A 26,046-nucleotide genomic window follows, 5' to 3' on the forward strand; every position below is an offset into this window, starting at 1 on the left:
TTTCAGTTTTGCTTAAATTAAAGAAGAAAACCCTCAAAATAGCAAAATTGACGCTTACAATAAAATGCCTTTGCTGCTACAGAGCCAAGTCAGAACGAGACATTACATTTACTCCACTGCCCTCCTCTGGAGAAATGTGCTGACTGAGATGCCAAGACAAATGCACTTCTCAAGACACTAACTCTTCCCTCTGCGGTTCTCCTTTCCCAGCCCTTATTTCTCCATGTGAGCATTAATTCCTGATTCCTCCAAAGGACAATGGCTTCCCGTTCCCACTGACAAGCATTTGATCCAGCATTTTGAAATCTTCCCCAGCCTACTCCAACCCATCAGAAGCTGGCCTGTACATCACATCCCTGTTCATCACTTGCTGGCTCCCCTGTGCAAGCAAATCTGACACTGTGTAGATGAAAAATAGTTTTCTCACTGTCACATAGAACTTGCTCTTCCTGTTGCCACTTGTCTCTCTGTCCTTCTGTTCTCATATTCCAAATGGAATCATCTTTCTTACCTCATATATACATCTGAATTTCTCTTCCTTCTGCATTTACCTGCTGCTTGGTGTCTCTTTGAAAGGTTTCCCTTGCTACTTTTCCAAATACAGATCCAAATACTGAGCAAAGGCACACTGATTAGAGTGCAGGGATTTTATAGAAGAGCAGATTTAATTCAGGAAAAAAAAAAAGTTTTCTTTTTTTTTTTTCTTGGTCCATTGATTAGAAGAAAACAATATCATATCATATAGGGTCACAGAAAAAGAACTTCATGTGGAGAAAAAAATGCAGTAAGATCCTGACTTGAAGCAATGTGCAACACTGTCTCCCAGTTTCAGAAGCCTACATCTTACCTGTTATAATGGTGAACGAGATCAAAAAACATCATGTCTGTAGTGTTGACAAACTTGCACTGGACAGGCAGAAACTCTCCATCTGCCGAGCACTGAGGTGGGCTCTTCTCCCCAACCCCATGCAGAATGCGACGGTCTCGGATCTCACAGGTCCCCGGACCTAACAAAAAAAGAAGTCATATTTATTAGTGCTTAACTTCCCTCAAACCAGGACATGCCTTGGAAGAGGCTTAGATTCATTATGTTGAACACGCAAAACTAGGTGCCTCATATTGTCTTTATAACCAAAGGAAATAGCCACTTAATTTAAATTTCTCAGTTAAGCAATTATACTTCTATAGGATAAGTGTAGGCTACAGTGTCCAAGTTCATGATCTACCACCTTTCATTCATACCAAACTTTCTGTTCACACAAAACTTACCATTTTCTTGAATCTTACTTACACTCTGTTGGCTTTCCTCTCTGCCTGGTGCCATAGATCTCCATTCCTTCCGAATCTACACACCAGCACTGCCCCAGCTCTGTGTCGCACTGCACCACGTCAAATGCCCCTGAATCCGTGCACTGAGGGATGTAGGAGATACTACTGCTGTTGATGTAGCGACTCACCAAGATCCTCTGCTTTTGCAGCTGGCAGAAGGATAAGCCTGTAGTACCAGAGCAGGCAGCGTTAGAGGAAAGTACTTTTGGGGCACTGAATCATTTATTTTTTTAAGACAACAGCTGAGTTTTCTCAGAGGGGGAATCACGACATTGTGGATTTGAGGTCATAAAAACTGGTATACAGAAACCCTCCACAGTTGGGGTTGAAGATCTCCAACTTAAGGATAAATACAATCAGTTTAGCTTACATTCATGATTTACATTATTGTGACCTTCATGAATACAGACCATTCAATGTATCACATTTCCATGATCAGCTTCAAAGACACTCCAGATATTCAGCTAGAAAGACCCAGTAACAACAAAATAGAGTCCATCTAATCCTGGGGTCAACGTGTTCTTGATTTCAACATTTCAAGTGAAGATTTAAGTGGCTTTTTGTCCACTCTGAACAACAGTGGAAACATTTGACTTACAAGATATGGGATATCCATCCTGTTTGCTGCCAGGTACCTCAACGCCATTCTCATCCACACACCAACAGGAGAGACCATTCCTACTGCACTGAACTGTCCTGGAGGAGAACATGAGGAACACATTTTACTCTGTTAGCTCCAGAATCCTCAGTCAGTATGGGACATAAACCATAGCAAGCAGGTTCAAGTATTTTATTACTGCAAATAATGGAACCATAAAGGGTTTTGTTTTGGGTGGCTCTAAATCATTTGGGTCTGCCTGATGAGGAATCTTAATTCTAGTAATTCTCTGGAGTCTTCAGGAGTTGCCAATAACTGACTTGAAGTCATTCAGGAGGCAAGTAAGTTGCACAGAATGCTGATACTTGGTATCTGAGATTTAGCTTACATTTTGAGATCTTTTCTAACTCAAATCTAGCATGATCTAGGTCCCCCATCCAAGGCAACAACAGCAAGATACTAGTGAACGTTACAATTTGTGCTTCCCCTCAGCTTTAACTTATTAGCTTCTTGCATCTTCAAGCAATGTGCTGTTTTCTAAACCACTGCTGTCCATGTGTTATTTAGTTCCTTTACTGTGTTTAGGAGGAAACTCAACTGTGCTACTTAAAGCAGTGCGAATAACTTCTCCAAGTCAGCTTGGCTCAGCTATGTCAGCTGGCACACTGATCCCAGGTCTCATGCCCATGAGTGTGCATAGGAAGATAGCACTTGCATTACACAGCAACCTCTATCAAGTATTTAATATGCAAATGATGCCACCACCATTATCCTATTAGTCTTTGATTAAATTGTAAACACAGAGATTAATTCCAGTATTAAGTTAATATTAAGTTGTGGATGCCCCATCCCTGGAGGTGTTCAAGGCCAGGCTGGATGGGGCTTTGGGCAACCCGTTCTGGTGGGAGGTGTCCCTGCCCATGGCAGGGGGTTGGAATTAGATGGTCTTTAAGGTCCCTGCCAACCCAAACCATTCTGAGATTCTATGAATTCACTCAGGAGAGGCTGAATCTGCAATATAGTTCAATGAGGTCCATTCAGTCCAGTCCCCTATGCCACTCATCCTCCAGTCTATTGGTAGGGAGGCTCTTCAAAACTGAAGCTAAACATTTAAATAGCAGTGAAAACTCACAGGGTAAAACAGCCGAATCAGAGCAGGGATGACTTACCTGAACTGGCCATCTTCTGAGCACTGAGGTACATAGGTGTCGCCTCCTGCAAAAGCCTTTTCCCTCTGAAGCTCACATGGACGCAATGGCTGGGAATCTGTCTGGTACTCTGAAAGCATCAAGAAGGTAAACGCTAAGTGCAGTTTCACTGTGAGCCTGTTTTTAACAAAACCCCATTAAGTGCCGGTGCTGTGCAGTGAAAGCCCCAGGTTCACGAGCTCTCCCTGCATTTCTACACGGGACAGCACCAAACAAACTAGCTGGGCTGCCAGATGCAGGATAAGCATGTGACGGAGGTCTTTCCCAGGCCTGTATTTAATTAATATCAGCTCTGTCCTGTACTAATACAGCATAATTTTCTGGTACCTGTGTAGTTTTCTTAGAGTTAGCTGTGTTTACCTCCACAAAACAGTGTTTTGCCATAACCACAACTATTTCTCATAGGGAGGGACATCACTGTTAATGCTTCTGTGAAAAAATAAAGCTAAATAATTACTATTCTATCAAAAGGAAAGGTATTTCTTCTTAATCTCATGAAAGACTTCTTAATCTCATGAATTCTCTAAAGGAATCAATGCCTAGCAGGTAGTGTCAGACTAGGAGTCTTAATTTACTTCTTAATTTTTACCAGTACTTCTTAATTTTTTACCAGTACAAGTGGTTAGGTACTGAAGCCACCAAGCAAGAGAACAGTTTACTCTTCAATTCTTAATGCATTCAAAACCAATTTTTTAAGGAGTTTTAGGAGAACAATGAAATTCAGTAGGTTCTTTTTTTTTTTTTTTTACAGAACAGATTAGTTGATCTGACAGTTTCCCTGTCCTCAGAATCTGAGGAATATCATGCTTTTCATTCTGTTGAACAGTTATAAAATAAATAAATAAATAAAATACAATGAACAAAGCCGTAAATGCAGATTTAGACCACAGATCCACTAAGTGCAATATTTGATCTGAGTGCAACCACATGTATAGCAGTGTAAATACTTCATACGTATTCTGAATAATTTCAGCCTCTGATTTGCAGCTCTGGGACTTGAGCCAGAGGTGTTTTCTGTACACTTCAGAACTCTCGGTCATTTTTGCTGTGAGTTTTTACTGTGTCCCCTTAAGCCCATGTAAAAAATGCCATGAGACTCTAAAGGGATTTTAGGTTAGCTCACCTATAGATATCTATATGCAGACAAACCTCACACCACTTCATCTCAAACATGACTCAGGCAGTTGCTGTAGGGTGTGTGGAGATCTCTTTGTACAGTGCCAGAGACAGCCTACTGAGGCACCTGAGTTAAAATGTTAGTGGGTGACTCAAACTGCTTATCATGCAGGACTAGCAAACTTGGGTTCTTTAAACAGACCAGAGTTGGCGACAGCATTCGTACTATCCAATATCTTAAACTGAGGATCCAGCCTAAATTAGATGATGGGACACATGAGTAGAAAATATAATCTGATGACCCTTGCTTTGCTGCAGCAGCACCTTTTCCTATCCAAGCTTCTCTACTCCAGCCTGTTCTTCCAGAAAACTTTGTTTTTCCACCCAAAGTGCAGGTGTACTTGAACTCAGACTACCCTAATCACAGTTAAATCCTCACAGCTCAGGATTTAACCTGGAGCCCAAACTCAGTCTGCACAGCACACAATAATCATCTGCCAACAACTCAAGATCATTATCTACATCTACCAATGACTTAAGATCATTATCTACTTAGTTGGATTAACGCAAAGAGCAGCACAAAGATCACAGGAGCCGTCACTACTGGACACGAGCAAAGGAAAAGGACAAGCATACTTACCAAATATATTGGCTGCTGCTATGCTAATAAAGCAAAGAAGGGTGCAAACTGGGATGGAGCCCATCTTGCGATGGGAGAGCTCCATCCCCTGGTGTCACTGAGGCAGCCCTGCACACCACACGTAGCCCCCGCCTGCCTTTTTATAGCAACCACTGTTCCAATAAGTTCCCTTATGTGCTGGTAGACTGGCCACAGAGATGGACGAGTGACGCATGTGATACTTCTGAGAAAACCACAAGGGGCCCCTTCACCTGGAGCTGCCCTCGTGGTTTCCATCAGCGAGCCCTGGCCCCTCTGCAGGGAGCACTCCTGAGCCCAGGCACTGGAAAGGAGAACGAGCAGCAGCAGGCTCAGGGGGCGGCTGGGAGGACTTCGTTAAATCGCCACGCACATTAAGCAGATTGACATGGCCTCGGCCAAAGATACTCTTGTCACCTATACAACCATTGGCACTGAGTTAGAGATCCAGCCCCTTGCCCAGGAGCCTGATATCCCACTGAAGTCAACGGCAAGTTAGAGATCTGAAATACATCAGGCAATCTTGGCATGGGGCAGGTTTGTGAAGAATGCTGCCAACACTGAAAAAACATCACAGATCAAAATATGTGTTTAAATATAATCGTTAAGTATTATATTTTGCCTTTGTTAAGACTTTGTGCCCCTTATTAGAAGCACATTTTTTTGTTCTAGAAAGCCTAGCACACTGTGGGGAGAGGCAAGACGTAGGCTTCCAAGCAAGGCAACGCTATGAGCAAATACACCTTGTGGTGCAGTTATTAAGCGAGAAACAGGATAGCTGCAGCTCCACTGACTGTGAAGGGAATTGAGGGTCAGAGTCAAATGCATTCAACCTTTTTCTTCAAATTCCACTTGCAACAAGCACTTTATGCAGCCCAATATCTGGCTGGAAGTAGCTTAGTTTCTGAGGCTTCATCCTCTAGGTGTTATACGTGTATGGCAATTAAGCACGTTAACACAAGTCAGTTCTTTTGTGAACTTATTACATGCAAGATCTTCAACCTAAAACAATTCAGAACTATTATTTTCTTGATTCTAGAGTATCATTTCTTACTTGTCCGCCTCTTATGGCTCTCAAGTAGCATTTACCTGCAAGAGGAATTATAAGAACTCACATTCATGTAAAGCTAGCTCGACAACCAGTCCCAGAACAATTAGCTAAATAATAATAGAAGTACACATCTGAGGATGGACTTAGGCTGATTTAATTAAAAAAAAAAAAAAAAAAAAGTGACAGCAGCACTCTTATTTGTGATCCTTGGGTACCAGAGAGTCTAGAAACAATTCCATCGATACCCTCTTACAGACCATGACTGTGCCTGCGCTAACAGTGATTCGAGCATCCTTCTGTCTGAGTTGTAGACCTCTTAAGTGCTACAGCATTTGATATATATGGTAAATGTGACCTCAAACAGCAGTACAAGCTTGCTTTACCAGGATTAGTCTTTTTAAAATGAGTGGGGCTATATTTGGACTTGATTTTCAAGCAGTCTATTCTGGTTTTAAGTCAGTAGTCAGCAGAAAGATCAAGCTGGGAAACAACGAAGAACATGTCCAGTGTAGAGGGCAGGCTGAAAAAGGCACCTTCAAAGGCATAAAGAAAATTTCTGTAACAGCCCGGATTAAGCAGACACAAAAAGAAAATTAATTTCTGGATTAGTAGAGTGTATGTAGGGAAATATACATGCAGATCAAAGCCATCAGACCAAACAAAGAACAGCATTAGCACTAGGGTGGTTGAATTGTAAAAGATTTTAAGTTTGACCATGAAATATATTCCACGCTTTTCTGGATATATGCTTCAGGGGTCTCAGGTTTGTGTCTGACCCCCATTCCAGTGGGGCAGTTACAGAAGAGCAACAAGAGCCAGCACAGCCCCATGCCGTGGGCTCTCCAGGGGCAGCAGGTTCTGTGCTTACATGTAAAACGATGGGGCAGAGGGGGAGCAATACATTTATTTAACCCATTTCCTAAAGTTAGTCCAGAACTGTTATCCAGGCAATTGCTTTCAGGCAATCCTTGCACAGCAAATGAGGAGAGAGAGGCTTTTTATGGTAAATGTTCACTTTCCTCCTCCTCCCTTGCTGACTACCAAAGGTCATTAGTAGTTATAATGGAATAAGGCAGACAGGAAACCAAGGAGGTCTCAAAGGGCTGTTATTAACAGAAAGAAGCACAAATCTACAGTATCTGCATACTGTTGATTCCCAAGACTGCTTTTATTCCCTTCAAAAACACTCAGAAAACAACCTCTGAACTATGCAAGTGGGAAGAGCAGCCAGGTCTTAAAAGTCTCTTCAAAAGCCAAGTGGGAGAGAGTGCTGGCAATCTGTATCACTTAAACCACTTCTAGATGTGCATCACGCCACAATGGGCATTTTGGTACACGCAAGTTCAGTGGGATGCAATAGCCCATGGATCCAAAAAAAAAGTTAAAGAAAAAAAAAAAAAAGGTAGTTTACAGAGCAATATATGCAATCCACATTCTTTAGAGAAGAAAAAAAAAAAAAGACCCATGATCTGGTGAGACAAATTAAGAAAATGCTCAGTGCATAACATTCCCTTCAGTAAAGGGACAACGGCATTGAGCTCTATTTTTACCATCTGGGAAAAGATGGAAAAATATCTCAAATTAGCTCATCACTGATGGTAAGCAAAGAAGCAAGTGGAAAATGTCCCTGCAGCCAATATGGCCTTAAAAGTAGTTTGTCTTCAAAATCATTGCTTTAGTGCTGTAAACGAAGGTTTTATTTGTTGTATAAACCATCGAAAAGCAACTCAATCTAAATCATAATTGATTGGGAGAAAGAAAAAATGTCAGCGTGATGATACATTCTGTTGAAATCTCAGACCTGAAGGGAGAAGCAGACCATTTACCCAGTGTTCCAGTTTTGCATTTACTTTCTTAGCAGAAAAATTGCACAGATTTGTGTAAGTGCCACGATTACATAGCAGAAAGCCCAAGGGTAAGTGCTACCTCTATAGGTGTACATAAACATCTATATCCACAGAAAAGTTGCTTTCATACAAATAAAGCTTGAGCCTAAAAAACCTTATATTAATGAAAGAGCTTAAGGAAGTCTCCTGAACATGGCAGCAATTTGGAAGTAAAAATTTTAAGAACTCTAAGCTTTGTCAGGTTATGCCCATATCATGTATTTCATTTATTTTTAAATAACTGCTTTTCTGTTTTAAATAGGAATCAAATAATGGCCCATCCTCTCCCACATTTTAAGAAAACCACACAAAATCATAGACTCGTGCTATTCCTTAGCAGCTTAGCTCTCCTTTGTGAGCACAATAAGTTTCACATTCAGAACATTTCTTCTCAAGCATGAGACTCTTTCCCAGCTTCTTCACATGATTTTGGCACAGACAGCAATAAGTAGATCTGTGAAGCACTTATTATCTCTAATTTAATTCTCAAAAGACGACAAATGTGACAAAACAACAAAATTAAAAGATGAAGAGCATACACATGTTCTTCAGATTAAAAAAATGATGGGGAAGTATCAGAACACTAAAGTTGGCTAAGTCAGAAAAGTAGGCAGAGAACTTCTCAATTTTATTTATTTATTTATTGTATTATCATTCACCAGTTGGCAAAGTGCCTTTGGTGACAGAAGAACCTAAAGAAGTCCACTTAACAAAACCTGAATTTACTTTTACTTCTCCAGAAACAAACCATTCCTAGGATAGATGACATGGCTTTTTTTTTTTTTCTTACATATTCATATGTAAGAAACAAATCTTACGTATTTTCTTACATAGCTAACAGGATATAGCACAACCTTTCCCGTATATGTCTAACATGTCTAACCTTGGCAATAGAAGGTAAAAAATGTTTATTTTAATCTTATAGCATGAGAAACGCAGACTATTTTGAACCCCCAAGCAGAACTCAGGTCTGCAGTCAGCAGTGGAGTGATGGATGGGTCTGCACGCTTCATAGATTCAGTATCTGGCAAATGCAAACTAATCAGTGTGAGAGTAGACATCCTTAGTCACACAAGGACATCGACAAGGTGCTGAATTTCTGGTGTTGGTAGGCCAAAATTATTTGTGGTCTTTTTGACAACGCAATACTTAACCTTCTTTGAACTGAACGCAAGAGTCTAGGTCAAGGAAGTCGGATTTCTCCTTGAATTTGCTTTTTAAGTCCTCCTGCCACACAAGAAAGCTGTGGAATTCATTATGTCACCTGAGGGGGGTTGTGGTCTAAAAAGATAGAAATTACTGAAAAATGATGGATTAAACAAACTCATAGAGACCAACAAAACTGATAAATGCTCATAAAGATTTTGTTTGAGGAAACATTTGTTTTCTAGAACTGAAAGTTACATTAAGGGAAAGACCAATTTGTATTGGTCATCAATATATTTCTCTTTATCGACAATATAGTTCTCTGGGTGCTCAACATTAGGCTTCTGCCTAACATAAGATACTGGATAGCTAGATCTTTGATCTAACTCAGGGCTAGAAAAAAGCGTTTCAGATCTGAATTTGGCCACATATCTTTTAAATTTAAGAGAACATTTTGAGATGTTGTCTTCAGTAACAAAGAAAAGATCTTCTGCATTAATTTTTTTTTTTAAATATGTTCAAGATCATAGCAATTTTTGCTATGTGAACAACTAAACTATTTCTGTGTATCAGTGACTTGTTTAAATACTGCCTGATTTCATTTATGCCCCAGTCCACAAGACGGTTAGGACAGGAATATTCTCAGCATTGCTTGCTCATTTCCTACTACAGTACAATCCTGAACAACCATTTATAGACAATATTAAAATACAAGAAATCATTAAAATAAACTGAAGTTATTTTGTAATGACATCACACAGAGACAAAACTATAAAAACGCTCTTAGAAGGCAGACATCAGCCCACAAAGAGATACCATCACTGTGAATAAGTTGTTAAAAGACCCTTTCAAGAACCGAGTGCATTGCAAAACTCAACACTTGAAATTGTTAAAACACCAGAGCAGCTCAGGAACAGAAAAGTCTTCTAATTACTTGGTTGCACAGTAAGAGAGCATTCGTTACTGCAAATAATTTATTGGTTACATAATTCAGCTACAGGCTAAAATACAACTGAAGATTCCCTAAGGTTTTGAGATGTACACAAATAAAAGAGTATCCATCACTGTATGTAGTTTATTGACTACAGGCTAAACACACGAGTGAAGATTCCCTACTGCTTTAAAACATACGCAAATGCTCACCCACTCACTAAGACTAAAGTCCACTGAATGGAAGCCCAGGCACATAATCTCAACAGACCTTTATTGTATTAGAATGCAGTCAACATTATTGCTATTATAAAAAGACAAATCACAGAAGAAAGTACTTTGCATCGCTCGTAGATTTCTTCATAGTGCACTGCTGCCTCTCTCAGCGTGGTTAGTGGCAACTCACTGATGCACAGGGCTACAGCTGAACACAGTGGCTCTCGCCAGTTCTACAGAAGAGGAAGCTGCTGTTTGAGCAAACAGCAATTGAACCGGCTTCAGTTACTCAAGGCTGGCTCGTCTACAGCTTACACACAGCCCCATGTGCACGTAAAGGGAAATCCACTCCTGAATAATTTTTCATGCTAGTTCATTTTCTCCACACGGTCTCCAATTTTTCATTTGGGTTGTTCAGGCTGGTGCAGAATGGCCGCCAAGTGCTCACTCTGCTCTTTGTGCAGGTTATTTTCACAGTCGTTACATGCTCCGTATTTATTTTCCATATATAAACAGATATACACATAGTGTATAATAGTTATTGCTAAAGACAGATCCCTATAACCGGCGCCCAGGACATAACACGGTATAATAAAAAATCATTACTGAAGTATTTCAAAAAAATTGTAAAGTGATCACCTATAGCCACATAAGTCTTAGTAAAATGAAAGAACAGTAGCAGCTAATTGAATGCAAAGATAGCGATGGATTAGAGCCTCTGGTTTTAATAAGCACTGTGAAATTAAGGCTGACAGACTGCAACTTTTGTAAGCAGTAGACAGAAAACACAAGGTTCCAGTCTGTTAAACTGACATGGCAAAGGTGATTCCCTTTCGCAGTGAAGGGCATAAGTGCAAGACCCCCTTCACACATCAGCACCTCCGGAGAGCCGGTAATAAGGCGAGAATCTCAAGATGGATGGGCTGCCCACTTCTTGTTATGAAGCTCCTGGTTGCAGTGCTTCCCATCTCTGATTTTGTGGCTGATTTTAACATCACGCTCTGGTTATCTCAGCACAGGATCTGTTTTCTGTCTTTTAAAGTCTCAGTGAAAAAAATATTTGCAGTTTTCCTTCAAATACAGAGGAAAAATATTCTGTTTTGCAAGCATTAAAATACTTTTGTAACTTCACAGCAAAGCCCAAGTGACTCCTGTACATGAAAACATCCATCTTGGCAAGAGCTGGAGTGTAGGTTTTTTGTTTGGTTGTTTTGCTTTTGTAGAATTAATTTGAGCCCAGAAAATCTAGAAGCCAGATGGGAGCAGGAGATCAACATTTGCACGTGATCAGACGATGTGTACTAGAGGAAGGCAGCAAAACCATCTGAAGATTTTGTCACGGTACAGACAATCCGACCATACACAGCTTGTAGGACACTTAAGATGTAAGAGAGAAGAGCAGAGGAGACCTTTCCCTAGAACCGCTTCCCCCAGCAGCCAGAAAATAAAAGCGGACAAGATTGAAACCCTCCTGGCATCACAAAACAGGGCAGAGTGCAGAAAACTGAAGAACAAGAGGAGAGTCAGATGCAAGGTGGAAAACAAACAGCCAAGGAGCACATGTAGAAACTTAGATATCAGGTGAAGAGACGGGAGGGTGTCAGCTCTACAAGAGGACTGCACCCATGGAAAAACAGCTTCAATTCTTCGCAAGGCAGCAAAGAAAACCATCAGGAAACCAAAACTCATCTTCTAAATAGGATTATGGACTTCTGTGGCTGTAAATTACTCTATACTTGAACAAAGATCTATGCATCTAAGGCCAGAATAGCCAAAATATGGGCATTACCTCCCTACAGCTACCCAAGAACAGAGTTAGTAGGAAGTATCTTCCAACCATTCCCTGCCCTACAATTTGAAGCAACTCTCATTTTATAACTGAAACATAGGCAACCCCTCATACACGTTATCTGATAACACCACCAATACTGTTTCCTTTATGACTGCAATACTGATGTCCTGCTGCCACCACTGCAACTGAAAACACAAGATTTCTGATGTGGATGGCTGTTATGGGTACAGGAAGAAGGGTTTGAAGCAACTCATTCCTGATACTCTCCATAAGAAAAAACAGCGTGGATGAAGTCCAGACAAAAAGCTAGGCAGTTAAAGGCCCCACAAATTTGCCATTTAGCCCTGTGGAATCACAAGAAGTCCAATGGCATTTCCCTTTTGTTTATTACTTAAAATCTTGTAAGTTAAAAGAAGGCTAAAAACTTACATTTGTTTTACTTTTCTGAGCACAAACATCAAAAACTGTCATTACAGCACCACATACTATTATTTCCTCCTCGAAGACAGCCTCCTTTGTCATAGAGCACAAGAAACTGCAATTCATATCCAGGTAAGTGATGTTGCTAAGAGACTGTGTATAGATCCCTGGATTATTTATTGAAGAAGCAGGAAGACCAATGGAAAATGATGCCTAGAGAGAAAAAAAAAGGATTCCCTTGATGTCAACTAGAAGACTTACTGGTATGCACCAGATCCCATCAGGTTTGACTGGCACACGAGCAAAGCAATCAACTGTAGGCTACACTCTGCAAAACACTTAAGACTTTTATGGCACTTGACTTTTAAGTGTTCAGAAAAAAACTTCAAAAGCATCCCATACATCTGAGTACTTGAGAAACTGGGGCCAAAACTAACGTACATGTGTCACAGACTAACGTCACAATTTGAGAAAGCAAACCAAGACAAGTTTGTGAAGCATTCAGGCAACACACAATGAATGTATCATAACACTGTCCTTAAGGAAACTATCATAGTTTTTACAAGACATGAATGCTTGCAAGATTTTTTTCTCTATCTATAATGATTGACTACACAAGAAGCGAAGATAAAAAAATAAATATTAATCAGATTACTTGTTTTTGTAAGCACAGTCCACCCTGAATAAGGTAGGATCCTGAAGGATAAGGTTACGTACTCATGTAAATTTAGAGACTGCTGCAAACACAAGTAGCTACAAGGGCAACTTCGACTATGACCTCATGACGTCCTTTCCAGAAAATTCTTCCATCCCTGCACTTCCTTTCCTCCCGCCTGGAATCTCTCCGCACACCTCCACCTTCAGTAACATTTACAGTTATATTACATCACACACCTGCACACACATTGCATAATATTGCTACAGTGTATGCCGTATAAATTAGCTAAATACACTCCACTTTGTTTCAAAGTAATTCACCGGGATTTACACTTCTCTTATACAGTACACACAGTACCACATTCAGGGATATGCAGCAAGTGAATAATATATAAAAGTCTCACATATCAGAAAGCAAGTAGGTCACTCAGCTACTCATATTGGTTTAAGCGGTAATTTAAGCATCCAACTATATAACACAGAGTGCTTTATTTATTAACAGTTGCTATAAAAACGTCAACAGCTCCTCAGCTGCTGTATTCGTTCTGTATTAGGAAGTTGCTGATCATGATGCTATAATTGACTCCATTATCATACAGCTCTGTAATATCTCCTATAAGCTTGACATGGCAAGACTTGAAATAGCAACCACTCTGTAACACAGGCTTACATTTTGTTTTCGACATCAAGAGTGATAACTTACTTCAGACATGACAGACAGGAGATGTCAGGGTAGGTATGTTTTAGCAATGAACCAGCCATGCTACTTTCTCAGTTATGGATTTATCATGAAAGTTCAATGTGCAGGTTGCAAAGTCTTTCCCAGATAATCCATCTTTGGCACATTTTTCAATTTTATGAATCCTCAAAAGGCAGTCCAAAATTTTTTGATTTTTGATGGTCTGTACATTATTGTAATCACATTTTACACTTGTATGTAGATCAGGAAGAAAAATGGAAAATGTAGAGTATGCAGAATAGTTTTAATAAACAGTTTTACATACAGTACCTTACATATAGAACAGTGTGTTTGCAAATTTAAATAATTTTTGAATGTACAGTGGCTTGTACTCTTATCAAAAGGTAAATTCAAGTTTACTGTCTATCGGTTCTAAAATGCATTTATACAGATAACTAGAACTGATAAACAGATGCGAGGCATAAAATGTTCAAGTATCTTAATGTCATCAGTTAAATAGCCTCCTTTTAACAGTCATATTTTACAAATTTCAAAACCTGTACATACATTATTTTCAATTTTAGAAACTGCTTGTTAAAAGGTAACATTTCATGTTAACCACCAGTTCTTATAGTCTATTGTAATAAAACTAGACATGTAGATATAAATGTATATAGTATGTATATATGTACACGTGTATCTATACACATATACATACACATACAAGTATGTATGTAGCACTGGGTACAGCGGCAACTTATAAGCACAGGGAAAGTCCTGGGCTCAAAAACCAGCAAGAGCTAACAGAGCAACTAGGTTGCCTTTGGTTTCATGATGTTTCATTCACTGAAGCTGGAAATTTTTATAAAAAAAATGTATAATGTATCTTGTGATATTTATCCTAGTGGTTTAGTATATTCACAGCCACAGACAGTTTTGCTTATCTTGTCATTCCTCATCCCAGCTGAGGATGGTAAAGTTTTAGAGGGCACAAACCAGAACAGAAATATCCAGGACAAAAAGGGTACTTTGAACTCTGAATACTGCCACAGAACATTAAAAAAATAAAAATAAAAACAAAAAACCCACCTACATACAATTTGGGGTGGATTGCTGGCACCAAGTAGGACTTTGGAAAAAACCTTCATGTAAGCCATAATAAAAATCTCATCCCAGTGGTTGTAAATATTATTTGGCACATCTGACCACTATTTGCCACTTCTGTTTTAAAGGAGCCTAAGGGTGCTGTAATAAGGATTTCTATTTAAAAAAATACTTTAAAAAGGAGACCATGACAAGTAGTTTCTTTCAAAATCAAAGCTAGTATGCTCATTTTCCTGAACATTCATGAGAGAAGGAAATAATCTATAAATTTTCTTGTAGAGAGGATACAGATCTCTCTGTGTCTATCTTTCACTAGCAAGATAAGAGGAATTAATTGAAAATACAGTTCTCAATAACTTTTAGTCAGCTGAATACTGAATTTAGAATTTTCTGTCAAAGGTTTCAAAATAGTAGCACTGTTCTTCGCAGAGTGTTCAGCTTTCTTGTATGCAGAAGTTTCCTTGTTTTTCACGTTAAGATCAAATCAATATTTCTCAGTATGCAATATATTACATTTTGAGGTTTGGACATTGAATATTCAGATTTTCAATACAACAGATTTATTACTCTAGATTTCCTCTCCTCTCTCTAAAGCTTCAGGCTATTAATGTAATCAGCAAAGAACTATATAAATGCTCAGCTTTTTGCTGTCTTCCTGTCAGTCTTGTGGCTAGTAAGAAAATTCACCGTAGAGAACCTATTTTCATTTCTTTATTCTTCCTTTTGTCATACAGAGCAAAGCGTTGCTATTTGCTGTACTTTCCCCATGTCGATTAAGAGCTGTTTGATACGTCGCTTGAGCTGAGGCAATCTTGCCAGAGGATCTGGTGGCTCCAGTTCTCCAGTGAAATCCAGCCAGCTTTCTAAAACTACAGAAGTAAAACGGAGAAGAAATTGGTTAGAATGAGTCTCTGATAAATACTTCTCACAAAAATTAAACTTTTCTTTCATATCTTATCTTTAATAAGAAGGGAAAATATACTGAGGCTGTGACTTCTATTTTACAGAAAAAAATAGGGAAATCACCACTAATTCAGTGTTTCACTCAAGCAATCTAAACATATCTTCTAATTTGATTGTTGTTATAAAAAGGTGCTTGGGAGCAAATTATACCCTTAGCTGACAACTTACTGTCTACACACACACAAAAGAAACTTAAAGTTCAAAGCCTTCTAGCTATGACAGATCTGCAACAGGAAATGCAATCCTTAACACAAGGATCAGAGAAATTCTAGGCTCTCTTCTGTCACTTTTACAGGTTCCTAGTTGCAAGGTCCAGACTACAGAACAGCTTTCCAGTCTTCAAACAAATGTTTTTGAAATAATTTTTAAGCTTCTAGAGACAAACAAGGGAAAAGATGAACTTAAATTCTAGAAATACTGCCTAGTATGAGCAGAAATACTGAAAGTAAAACTGCAAATAGGAGTTAGATGACTATTTGTCAAGAGGCAATTAAGGACTCCTATTTTTTTTTTATATTTTCTCAATATAAATTGATATTTTTTTCTCAATATAAATTGATATAAAAAAATATAAATATAATTGAGAAACACTCAAACTCTCCTCATTTCTAAGTTTCTACAACTGGTGAGTAAACTCACGTGCTGTAATATTTACACCCATACTACAATCTCACGCATGTTTTCCCATGAAGCCCAGTTTAATGAAACCAATTACGTGGTAATATAGCAAACCAAAGATGAAGGCAGAATGAACACACTTTTCCTGAATACTGTCCAGTACTAGAACAATCAAGCCAAAAGCCCTCCAGTTGCAGAAAATTCCATCAAATTTATGATCCATATCTGGACAAAGACTAGACAAGTTATCAAAGCCTTCTAAAGTCTAATATCACAGACTTGAGCTAAATTGTCAGGGGTCCTAAGCACTTACGCTACTTTGATGGACAGTAAGAACCCGTGGAAGAGACCTGAAGAACCACGGGTGCAAGCTTTAGTTATAGTTTTAGGTGCTGAAATTTGAATACAATACTTAAAAAAAAAAAAATCAATCCTCAGCCTCTCATGTCACCTTCAACACAGACTATGAAATAAGCTGTTACTAGTATTAACAAGTATCTGTAAATACAGTTACCATCAACTTCCTTTTCAATCAGGTCCATTCTGCTGGTGACTTCGTTCTGTACATTCTCTATATGGGTAAGGAGATTTAGCTGCCATTGAAGATGCGTGTCCACTTGTTCCTCTGAGCCTTTTCTTTCATTGCAAAGAAACACAGTGTTTCCTTCAGCAGAATTCTTCTTCATAGGTGCAACAGAAAGAAAAAAATTGCCATTTAAGAGTGTCTATTTAATTTCTGGTGCTGATTTTGACACTTGAATCACGATACACTATACTGTCTTAGAACTGTACTTCTGTCTACTTGACAAAAAGCATACTCAGCCACGTACCATGACACGTCAATAGACTAAACCAATCAAAATGCAAATTCTATACAAATGAGCACGTATAGCATTGGGGGAATGAGGGGAGGTAAAGTTTACCAGCTCAAGCACTTTGTTTAATGCAGTAAGACAGACTGCATTCCTGTGCCCTGTTAATACAAATCGTGAGTCAATTCATGAAGTGCTGAAATGCATATGTGTACCGTCACCAAACATACGAAAAACCCTAAGATTTGTTTCCAATTTAGCCAGAGAATGAAGGAATACTGCCCAAAATACACTAATACCCAAGATGTCAGAAGTAATTTTTGCATTAGTCATCTGGCCATTCAACTGCAGATTAAAACAGAAGATTGCTTCCTACTACTGCTGCGATCCCCTGTAACTTACCACCACAGGTTCTGGCCAGAATTAAACATGTTTGGGATGGTTACGGGGATAATATCGTCCAGAGTTGTACAAACATTTTATGCAACATACTATCTGAAGATCATCTTTGAAATAATGAATATCTTCACTGCAAGTCAGAGATGGCACACAGGCACCTCATCTTCCTGTATCTCATGTTTCAGCTAATGGAAATGACCAAAGTAAATGCACCAGATTGAACATGTTAACTGAAGCGTTCAGTATCTTTATTAATTAGCAGGATTTGCAGTTTCAGTTTTATACCCATTATGACTTCGTATCCGATGAAGTTACTTCACTATTGATAATTCTATTTTAGGGATTTAATTTAAGGAAAATTCTGGATACATGTGCTCACAAATGTCAGATGTCACAAATGTCACTCATGGCAAATGTCAGAGCAAGGAGTGAATTTTATTTTAATACACTGATTTGACGAAGTGTTTAGTTCATGTTCTTTCCTTGTCACTGACAGATCTTTAGTCACTTCTTAAGCAAAAGTTAACTGTTTCTTTTGAAGACTTGACCCCCCAAAAAATCAAATAAATTAAACTTAGACCATCCAGGTGGTAGCTTTGTGAGCAAGTCCTGGAGGACAAATATTGTTAATATTCACAATATTCATTAAAGAAGTTATTTACCAAAGATAAGTTTTTGAAAGTCATAGAAGCCTCTAAACTCTAACACTTTCCAGATACAATCTTTCTCCTTGCAAGGTATCAGGTTTGCCTCTTTAGTGCTTTCACTATTCACATTATGTCACTAATCTTTATATAGGACGCCTCCAATGTAAATACAAAATGTTCCCTTTATGACAACTTTCAGACTCTTGTACACCTGCAAAAGAAGAATGTTGTTTTTCCCTTGCGGGACGAGAGGGAATGGGCTAAAGTTGCACCAGGGGAGGTTTAGGTTGGATATTAGGAAGAACTTCTTTACTGAAAGGGTTGTTAGGCATTGGAATGGGCTGTCCAGGAAAGTGGTTGAGTCACCATCCCTGGAGGTCTTTAAAATATGTTTAGACATAGAGCTTAGCGATATGGTTTAGTGGAGGACTTGTTAGCGTTAGGTCAGAGGTTGGACTAGATGATCTTTGAGGTGTCTTCCAACCTAGATGATTCTGTGACTAATAAGAGGCTAAAAAGTTTCAGCCCTTTTCCACGATGTAATAGGTTCAAACACTTAATGCAAAACTAAGAAAGAGATGTTTACTGAATATAATCCTGACTAGAAGTCTGAAAAAATTTAATTAGAAGAAATATGAAATATAAGACTCAGAAGTTGCACACAACTTTTAGCTTAGTTAATCTGTAAATCATTACTCGTGGAATTCTAGTTAGTATTGATATTAAAAGGATATTGATACTAAAAGAAGAGTACAATAAAAAACACTATTACAAATCTCAGTTTAACAACAATTAAAAAACAAATAGAAAACAGAATTGAGAGAAAAAAGGAAATTCGCCCTGTTTTCCTCACCTCTCAAAAAACACTGAAGTTCTGTTTCAAGACCCCACATGTTAAGCATGGGATATTTTTTTTCCCTTTGAAACATTGGAAAGGAACAAATACAAACAGTTTTAGCATAGGCAATACTTTAACCATATTTTTCATTTCCTTCACCAATCTAAATACATATTATTTACCTGAAACTATTTCAGTGATCCAACTTTGCTCTTAGTGATTTCCACTGACGTATTTGATAAATGCTTTTATGTACTTGAACTTTGTAAGATTGAACATACTCTTCTAATTAAGAAACTTCCCAGATGAAGAATGATACTTACCTGCTCATTCATGCCATCATCTTTAAAAGAATACTGTAAACAGTTTTTATTCTCTGAACAAAATTCCTGGTCTTCGTCAAAACTACTTGTATCTTCATCATCTGAGCTCATAGGGTCAGTGACTGCTTTGCAGTCTTGACCAAAACTCTGTGGTTTTTGGTAACTGTGCTCACTTGTGATGTATGTTTCCTCCATCTTCTGGGGTAAGCTAGGTGTCTCTTTATGGTTTTGACTGTGACACGTCCTTTCAGTCAGATTAACAGCATCTGGCAAAGTCACTATCTTTTTCTCTACCCCAAGAGTTATTTGTTCCTGTTCTTTTCGCATCCCTGAATAAGCCCAGAGATGAAGGTCTGGGTGATGTTTATTTCTACAACAAAGGGGAGAAAAAGAAAAACATGTTATACAGAACTACCTCCTACAGCACTGTACTATCAAGCATCCACTTCTGCTAGACCACATCTTTTGATAAGTACCATTATCCAACACGTAAGTGAATATTCCTAGGTTACTTATCAATTCAGGATAAAACTAGAATGCCCCTTTAACACAAAGTCAGCTATTAAAAAAAACACCAATAACAGTGGATCTTCTGAGCACCTAACTCCCACTGAAGCTGAGGGTACTCTATATGTTGCACTGAAACTATTTAAAGTATTTGAGAAGATGTTTTTTTAATATGACAGAATAACGCATATGGAAACAGCAGTTTCTGTTCCCTGAATATACAAAGATTGAGAATAGACCCTGGACTGATACTTACTTCAATATCCCAATCTTCAGCTGTAGTCCATGCAGTATTTCTGTTACACCATATACATCTGCCAGTAGGTGATGGGTTGACACAATCTTTTTGGCATTAAGATGAGAGTAGTTTTCTTTCAAAAATGATAATCCACACATGTGTCCGTTGTTTAGCCAGTCTTTATCATAAAGATATTTGGCACTCCACCTCTGACCTGTGTGTAAGCAATAAACAAATTGAGGACCATCTAAAGCCACACTGCAATTGTATTTTTAAAACTAGAGTGTTATAATTATATGCTCTACTCTCCCCTAAACGCCTAACACTCATGAGAGAATGATTCAGTATCTTGTTATTTTATTGAGATTTTAAAACTTAGTTTTCATGGCTTTAAAGGGAACACATCATTTTGAAAACAAAAGTAAAGCTGGAATCTCATAATCTCTGTAAATGGCATTTGAAATGAAAACTTAAGTTTGCAATTAGAGCACAGGATATAAAAGAAGTTTAGTATTGTCAATCTAACTGCAAAAAATCGGTTTAAATTGACATCTTAGTTTTCCAGTTTAAGTTAGCTCCGAGAGTTAAAAAGTAACTACAATACTGATAGAAATATTATAGAGTGGATTTTATATGGCTATGTCCAAAAGACCTACTTTGTTTTTGTAAAGCCAACAAATATTTTGCTTTAACAATGAATTCAGTATCTATTTATTAGAAGCTGGGAGAAGGCTTCATGAAAAGCAAACATCTCAAAGCCTTCATGAGAAATAAACATCTCAAAGCTACCTGACAGCAGAGTTCTTACCCTCTCCTTTGAGGGGTCTTTCACCAGACACTATTAGACAGGATATCAAAGTAAGCGGGCATTAGGTCTCCCACACTATGGCAACATCTATAGATTTAACCCAACAGGCGTTAACAACTACTTAGCTAATGCTTCTACAGTAACTTAATTATGAAAAAAAGACATATACTACTTATTCCAATATTACTGTTTACAATGAGGTACCCAGACAAACAAACTGACTAAGATCGCAATATCTTACACTCAATTTCATATCAGACTATCATCATATACAGAACAAAGAACAGGTTGATGGAAGCCCTTCATACCTTTCAGGAGAATACCCTGTCTATCTCCTTTCTGCCCATTATCCCAATACACTTTAAAATACTGACATTGTGAATGACCTTTTTCTCCTGACATAGAAAGAAAAGAAGTAATGGTTAGGAAGGGAGAGAAGATAAAAATTAGGGACACAGTCTCCGTATAGCAGGGGATAACGAAGTACCTAGTACAGTGCAGGGAAAGAACACAAGACAAATTAGTTGTTTTTAATAAGAAAAGGCTCGACTACTCAAAGAGTACACCACATAAGGAATTATCAGACATGACTTTCTACCATCATCAAGGTTCAGATTGGGACAAATCGAAAAAGTCACATCTGTCCAGCTCTAGCTAATTTCTAAATTTGCTTCTCAAAATAATTAAAGAAACCTTATTTTATAATTTTACATACAGGCATTAGATTTAACTTCCTAAATTCAGAATGAAAGTAAATTTGGAGTTGTGGTCTCATGGCCCTCTTGAAACAGCTAACTGTTAGATAAATCACCAGAAGACATACATGAATTTGTATCAACCGTTGACAAATATTAAAAACTTTCCAAATCATATGGTTTTCCTTCAAACAACCGGTAGGAAAAAGGGGCTTATGGAAACAACTATTTAACATCAACAGCTTTCTAATCAAATATATTCGGTTCATAAGTAAATGGAGTTCTCAATTTTTTTTCTGTTTCAAAATTATCCTAATAATCTTAAATTCAAGATGTGCTGTTTGTACACTATTGTTTAACATAAGTGCTAGGTTTTGGCAAAGACTTTACATATTCAATTCCACCTTTAGTTACACTATTCTTGGCAAAGACAAAGACTATGAAATCACAATTAATATGAAATGACATCCACAGTATATTCCAGTGTAATGTGGTAGTAAGTCCTTTTTCTCTAAAAGGATATCTAAATGAACAGATGTGATTCCAAGTATATGGAAAACAGGTTACTGAACAAGGATGTTTAGTTTACAAAGACTTTTTAGAGTATAATGACATTAAAGGCTTGGGGGCATTAAGTTTCAACAACTGAAGTTATGGTAATTTAAATCACATAGAAGATTTAGCATAGCTGAACAAGACATTACTGACAGGAAAGTAAGTCTCTGCTCAGGGCAAGTCTCTCCCCAAAGAACTGTAACATATAAACGCAAAACAGACAGAACTTTAACAATTTAAGCAACATACATATATCTGCCTAAAAATCCCAAGCAGACAGATGCAGATAAAGGAGGTTTACTCATACCTGGTGGGTCTCTGCAGATATAACAGATGTACTGCTCTGGAATGCTGTCCTCTAACAATCCCATGCATACACTGTGCTGCCAACACAAGCACTCTTCACACTGACATCAGAAAAACAAAAGCGAAAACTAAAACTAAGATAAGCAGATTCAAAAATCAGAAGCTCTCTCTTGTATCATCACAACTCAAAGGGCAGTTTAACTTAAATAGCTGACAAGAGTAAAATAATTTTATTTGGGCGATTTGTGTTTGGGTAGGCAAAGACATCAAGCTAAGAAGTAGCTTTAGTTCTGAAAATTACCTCAACCACAAATTCCAGACTGGAGAAAAAAATGAAGACGCAATATTTAATAGCATTTTATTACAACATTATAACAATTTAGCACCTAAATATTTAGTAGCAAAACATAAGACAGGAGTATAATATTACAGTAAAGTAGAAAGATAATGTAATACATTACAGCATAACAGTGAAAAGTAGAAAACTCTTCAGTTTAATTATTTATATTTACAAAGCATCTCTCCAGTGCGCTAGAAAGATGTGTTTTTAATATCGCACCAATGGAAAATCTAAAAGAAAAAGAAAATGAAGAGAAAATGAAAGAGGAGAAATAAGAGAACAGGAGAGCAAAAGAGAAGTGGTAAGACATGAAGGCCTAGAAACAGTAAACTGATTGCTCTCAATGAGGCAATGCATGAAGAGGAGGTAAGTGATCAACTTTAGGCTGTCAATGGACTTCAGAAATGGGCAGGAAACTACCACTTGTAAGTACATTTTCCTCCTTTCTCAGCTCAGTGCTTGCCTATTTTCTAAATATCTGCTGTTTTACTACTGAAAATCTCTCCTCTGTTTTGACATGCATTTTGAACATCAACATATTCAGAACACTGAAGCTGCCTTTCCTCTTGTCATACCACTATAGCCACAGTTTCCTCTCCTCTCTCCAAGAATTTCTACATCAGTCCATTTTTTCCATGTTATTATCGTTGCGGAATTCTTCCAACACACCACTGCATTTCAGTAATGCGTTCCCAGGGACAGTTTGTGTACTTGTTTTTCAGATCTTTCTTTCTTTTCCAAAAGACTACAAGTCCATTAACCAGGCAGCCAATTCTTGCTTCCTTCAAATCTCAATTAAAAAGGCTCCGTATTTTCAACAGAAACTGTACCACATTGATAGCTGAATACCAACCTGTCCTCTGAGTCCAAAAACCACAGAAGTTCATCAACTTTTTAAAGTTATTGACAACTGACTTCTTCCTCGCTTTTGCTTGCATCTGATCTTATCACACACATTCCTTGAGACAATGACTTTAAATTATTTGTTACTAGATGAAAGATGCTTCTTTCACTGCAGTACAAATACATAAGCAGCAGCAGCTGCAATCTGTCAGCAGCTGACACCATGTATTCTTCAAATGGCAAGTTTTCTCCTATTTTGCCCTATTCCAAATAATATTTAAACTCTTAGCAGCTTCTAAAATGAGCTAGTCATTTCTTGTTTGAGAACTGCTACTCTAACGATGAAGCACGTGCATCACAAGACAAAGATACTAACAATATTAACATCCGTAAGGCAGAGATCTATACCAAGATTCACCAACCTTGGATAGAGCTGAGGTAAATTTACAGCGAGTAGAGTGGTGTCTACAAATAATATAGTGTGAAGCGCAAGGACCAAACCAGAAGTGCTGGTATAATTGGAACTGTCTATAGACAGAAAACTATCATTTGTGTGTGGAAAAGCATACATTCTTCCAACTTTATCAACTGTCTATATGCAAAAAGATTACCTTTCCTTACAAACCTGTTCTACATATCAAATTGTTAGAGGAAACCCATCCCAGAGAAAAAATTCTGCATACACTGGAGAGAATCACATGAAGTGCACAACACAGAAATAACTAATAATAACAAAATATTTCTATTTACAACTCTCTACTTAACTTCGGTCTCCAACACCTTAGAAGGGTATCTTCCCAAGCACAAACTTCACGTCAAAAATATACCCCCTCAATTTCTTTACCTGAATCATAAAGCCATTTTCTTCATCCAGTTCACAAATGCATCTAACTATTTCATTGAGAGCATCATCTTCATCCTGAGACTCTTCAAAGTTAGTTGAATCAAAATCCTGATTGTATTCATCACCACTAAGTAACAAACTCTCTGTAGAGGAATCATCCAGGAACTCAACATCTGAAAGATCTAGTAAAAAAAAAAAAAAAACAAATGTGAAATTGTGAGTGCAAAAATATGCATTTAAAAAAAAACTATTCTTCTATCAATTAAAAGTCTTAACCTATATATACCAAAAAAGTCACCCTCAAATGAACTGCTGGTATTTTATGATTTCTTGATGACCTCTGCAAAATGCCTTTAAATGCAATGTGATTGCATCAGAAGCAGAGTAGCAATCTTTAACTAAAGCAAGCACAATGCAGAACAGCTTGAGGAGTGCAAACATTTTGATTTAAATAGATGAAGCATAAATTAGCCACCATATTTATAGCTACAATCAAAAACTTAAGATGCTTAAAAAAATCGAAAAATTTTATAGATAAAATCTATTTATTTATTTATTATGTTTCCTAAGAAACTAAACCTACAAACTGAAAGTTTCCGCTCAGCCAACCTACTTTCTCCACTAAGGTCAACAGACAAGATAGCTCTTGGATACTGGTACGATGTATTCTTCTCTGAGAACATGCTGCGCAAAGTCAAAGAGCTTCCTGAGGACCGCGTTAATGGAGAAGAGCACCTGTCCAAGAACTCAACAGAACTATCTTCATAATCCGAATAATCTGAAAAGTTAACAACAGGATTAGCTGATGGTACAAAAATTTGTGACAAATGAAAAAAAAACATAAGAAAACAATATTACGTTCAGACGTAAAGAGCATCAACACTGAGGTATTAGATGACAAAACTGAACATGAAATGGCAAATGCTTTTCAAGACAGTTTTTCCAGAAATTTCCAGTAAGAACCATAATGAACCATAATGTATATTTATATATTCTCACTTGCAGACCTCCATCCTGCTCAACCAGAGAGGGGAGCTGGATGAGGCTGTTGGTTGTATGTGTTCGTGTGAAAACTCCATGTGCTTGTACCCAGTGGTAATCCATTTTCAGCCTTGCTACCGGTTGGATTTGGGGACAAGGCGCTGCAGCAGCCTTGCCTCTCGCTGGTGGCCAGAAGCAGCACGATCTATTTTTCTCTAACACACAGCCTATTTTGTAACAGTCTCAAGGAATGTTTCTTATGTTCTTAATCACAGTAACTGAAGAAAGCACCCAGGTAAGTCCAGCGGTAAGTAAGAGTAGCTATCCATCTACTCCTCTTAAAACTTTGAATACAAATGGTCATATTTCTGCATCTTCATCGTTCTGTAGAAGCACTACTGCTACCACCTGTGTTCTAGCAATGAGTTCCACAATCTGCTGCTCTCCTAAATACTTTCCATTAAGCCACTGTTAATATTTTTTCCTCTGTCAAAACCACACTATCACATTTCCTTAAGCATTGCGGAGTCAGGAACAGA

The 26,046-nt window shown here is 37.9% G+C and overlaps 2 protein-coding genes across 16 annotated transcripts in view; both read right to left on the minus strand.

Annotated features, from left to right (window-relative positions):
- Positions 1 to 13,821, minus strand: part of TG (thyroglobulin) — a 165,930-nt gene extending 152,109 nt beyond the window's left edge. The window contains exons 1-5 of one of the 2 annotated variants that reach the window (XM_083827078.1): positions 4,892 to 13,821; positions 3,097 to 3,205; positions 1,928 to 2,025; positions 1,292 to 1,495; positions 848 to 1,007 (exon numbers count right to left, since the gene is read on the minus strand). In XM_083827078.1, coding sequence (XP_083683204.1) covers positions 848 to 1,007; positions 1,292 to 1,495; positions 1,928 to 2,025; positions 3,097 to 3,205; positions 4,892 to 4,976 — 656 coding nt within the window. In that variant the 5' untranslated portion in view covers positions 4,977 to 13,821. Of the gene's footprint in view, positions 1 to 847; positions 1,008 to 1,291; positions 1,496 to 1,927; positions 2,026 to 3,096; positions 3,379 to 4,891 lie in introns of those variants that run through there. The other variant, XM_083827077.1, reaches the window with a different exon arrangement.
- A 150-nt stretch (positions 13,822 to 13,971) lies between these two features.
- Positions 13,972 to 26,046, minus strand: part of PHF20L1 (PHD finger protein 20 like 1) — a 54,493-nt gene continuing 42,418 nt past the window's right edge. For 9 of the 14 annotated variants that reach the window (XM_083827081.1, XM_083827085.1, XM_083827088.1 and 6 more), the window contains 8 exons: positions 25,140 to 25,304; positions 24,527 to 24,708; positions 22,501 to 22,600; positions 21,252 to 21,338; positions 20,154 to 20,349; positions 19,391 to 19,760; positions 16,886 to 17,051; positions 13,972 to 15,659 (listed from right to left, as the gene is read on the minus strand). In XM_083827081.1, coding sequence (XP_083683207.1) covers positions 15,517 to 15,659; positions 16,886 to 17,051; positions 19,391 to 19,760; positions 20,154 to 20,349; positions 21,252 to 21,338; positions 22,501 to 22,600; positions 24,527 to 24,708; positions 25,140 to 25,304 — 1,409 coding nt within the window. In that variant the 3' untranslated portion in view covers positions 13,972 to 15,516. The remainder of the gene's footprint in view (positions 15,660 to 16,885; positions 17,052 to 19,390; positions 19,761 to 20,153; positions 20,350 to 21,251; positions 21,339 to 22,500; positions 22,601 to 24,526; positions 24,709 to 25,139; positions 25,305 to 26,046) is intronic. The other 5 variants (XM_083827082.1, XM_083827084.1, XM_083827083.1 and 2 more) reach the window with 1 other exon arrangement.

Source organism: Anser anser, assembly GCF_964211835.1.
Source record: "Anser anser genome assembly, chromosome: 2".
NCBI lineage: Eukaryota > Metazoa > Chordata > Aves > Anseriformes > Anatidae > Anser > Anser anser.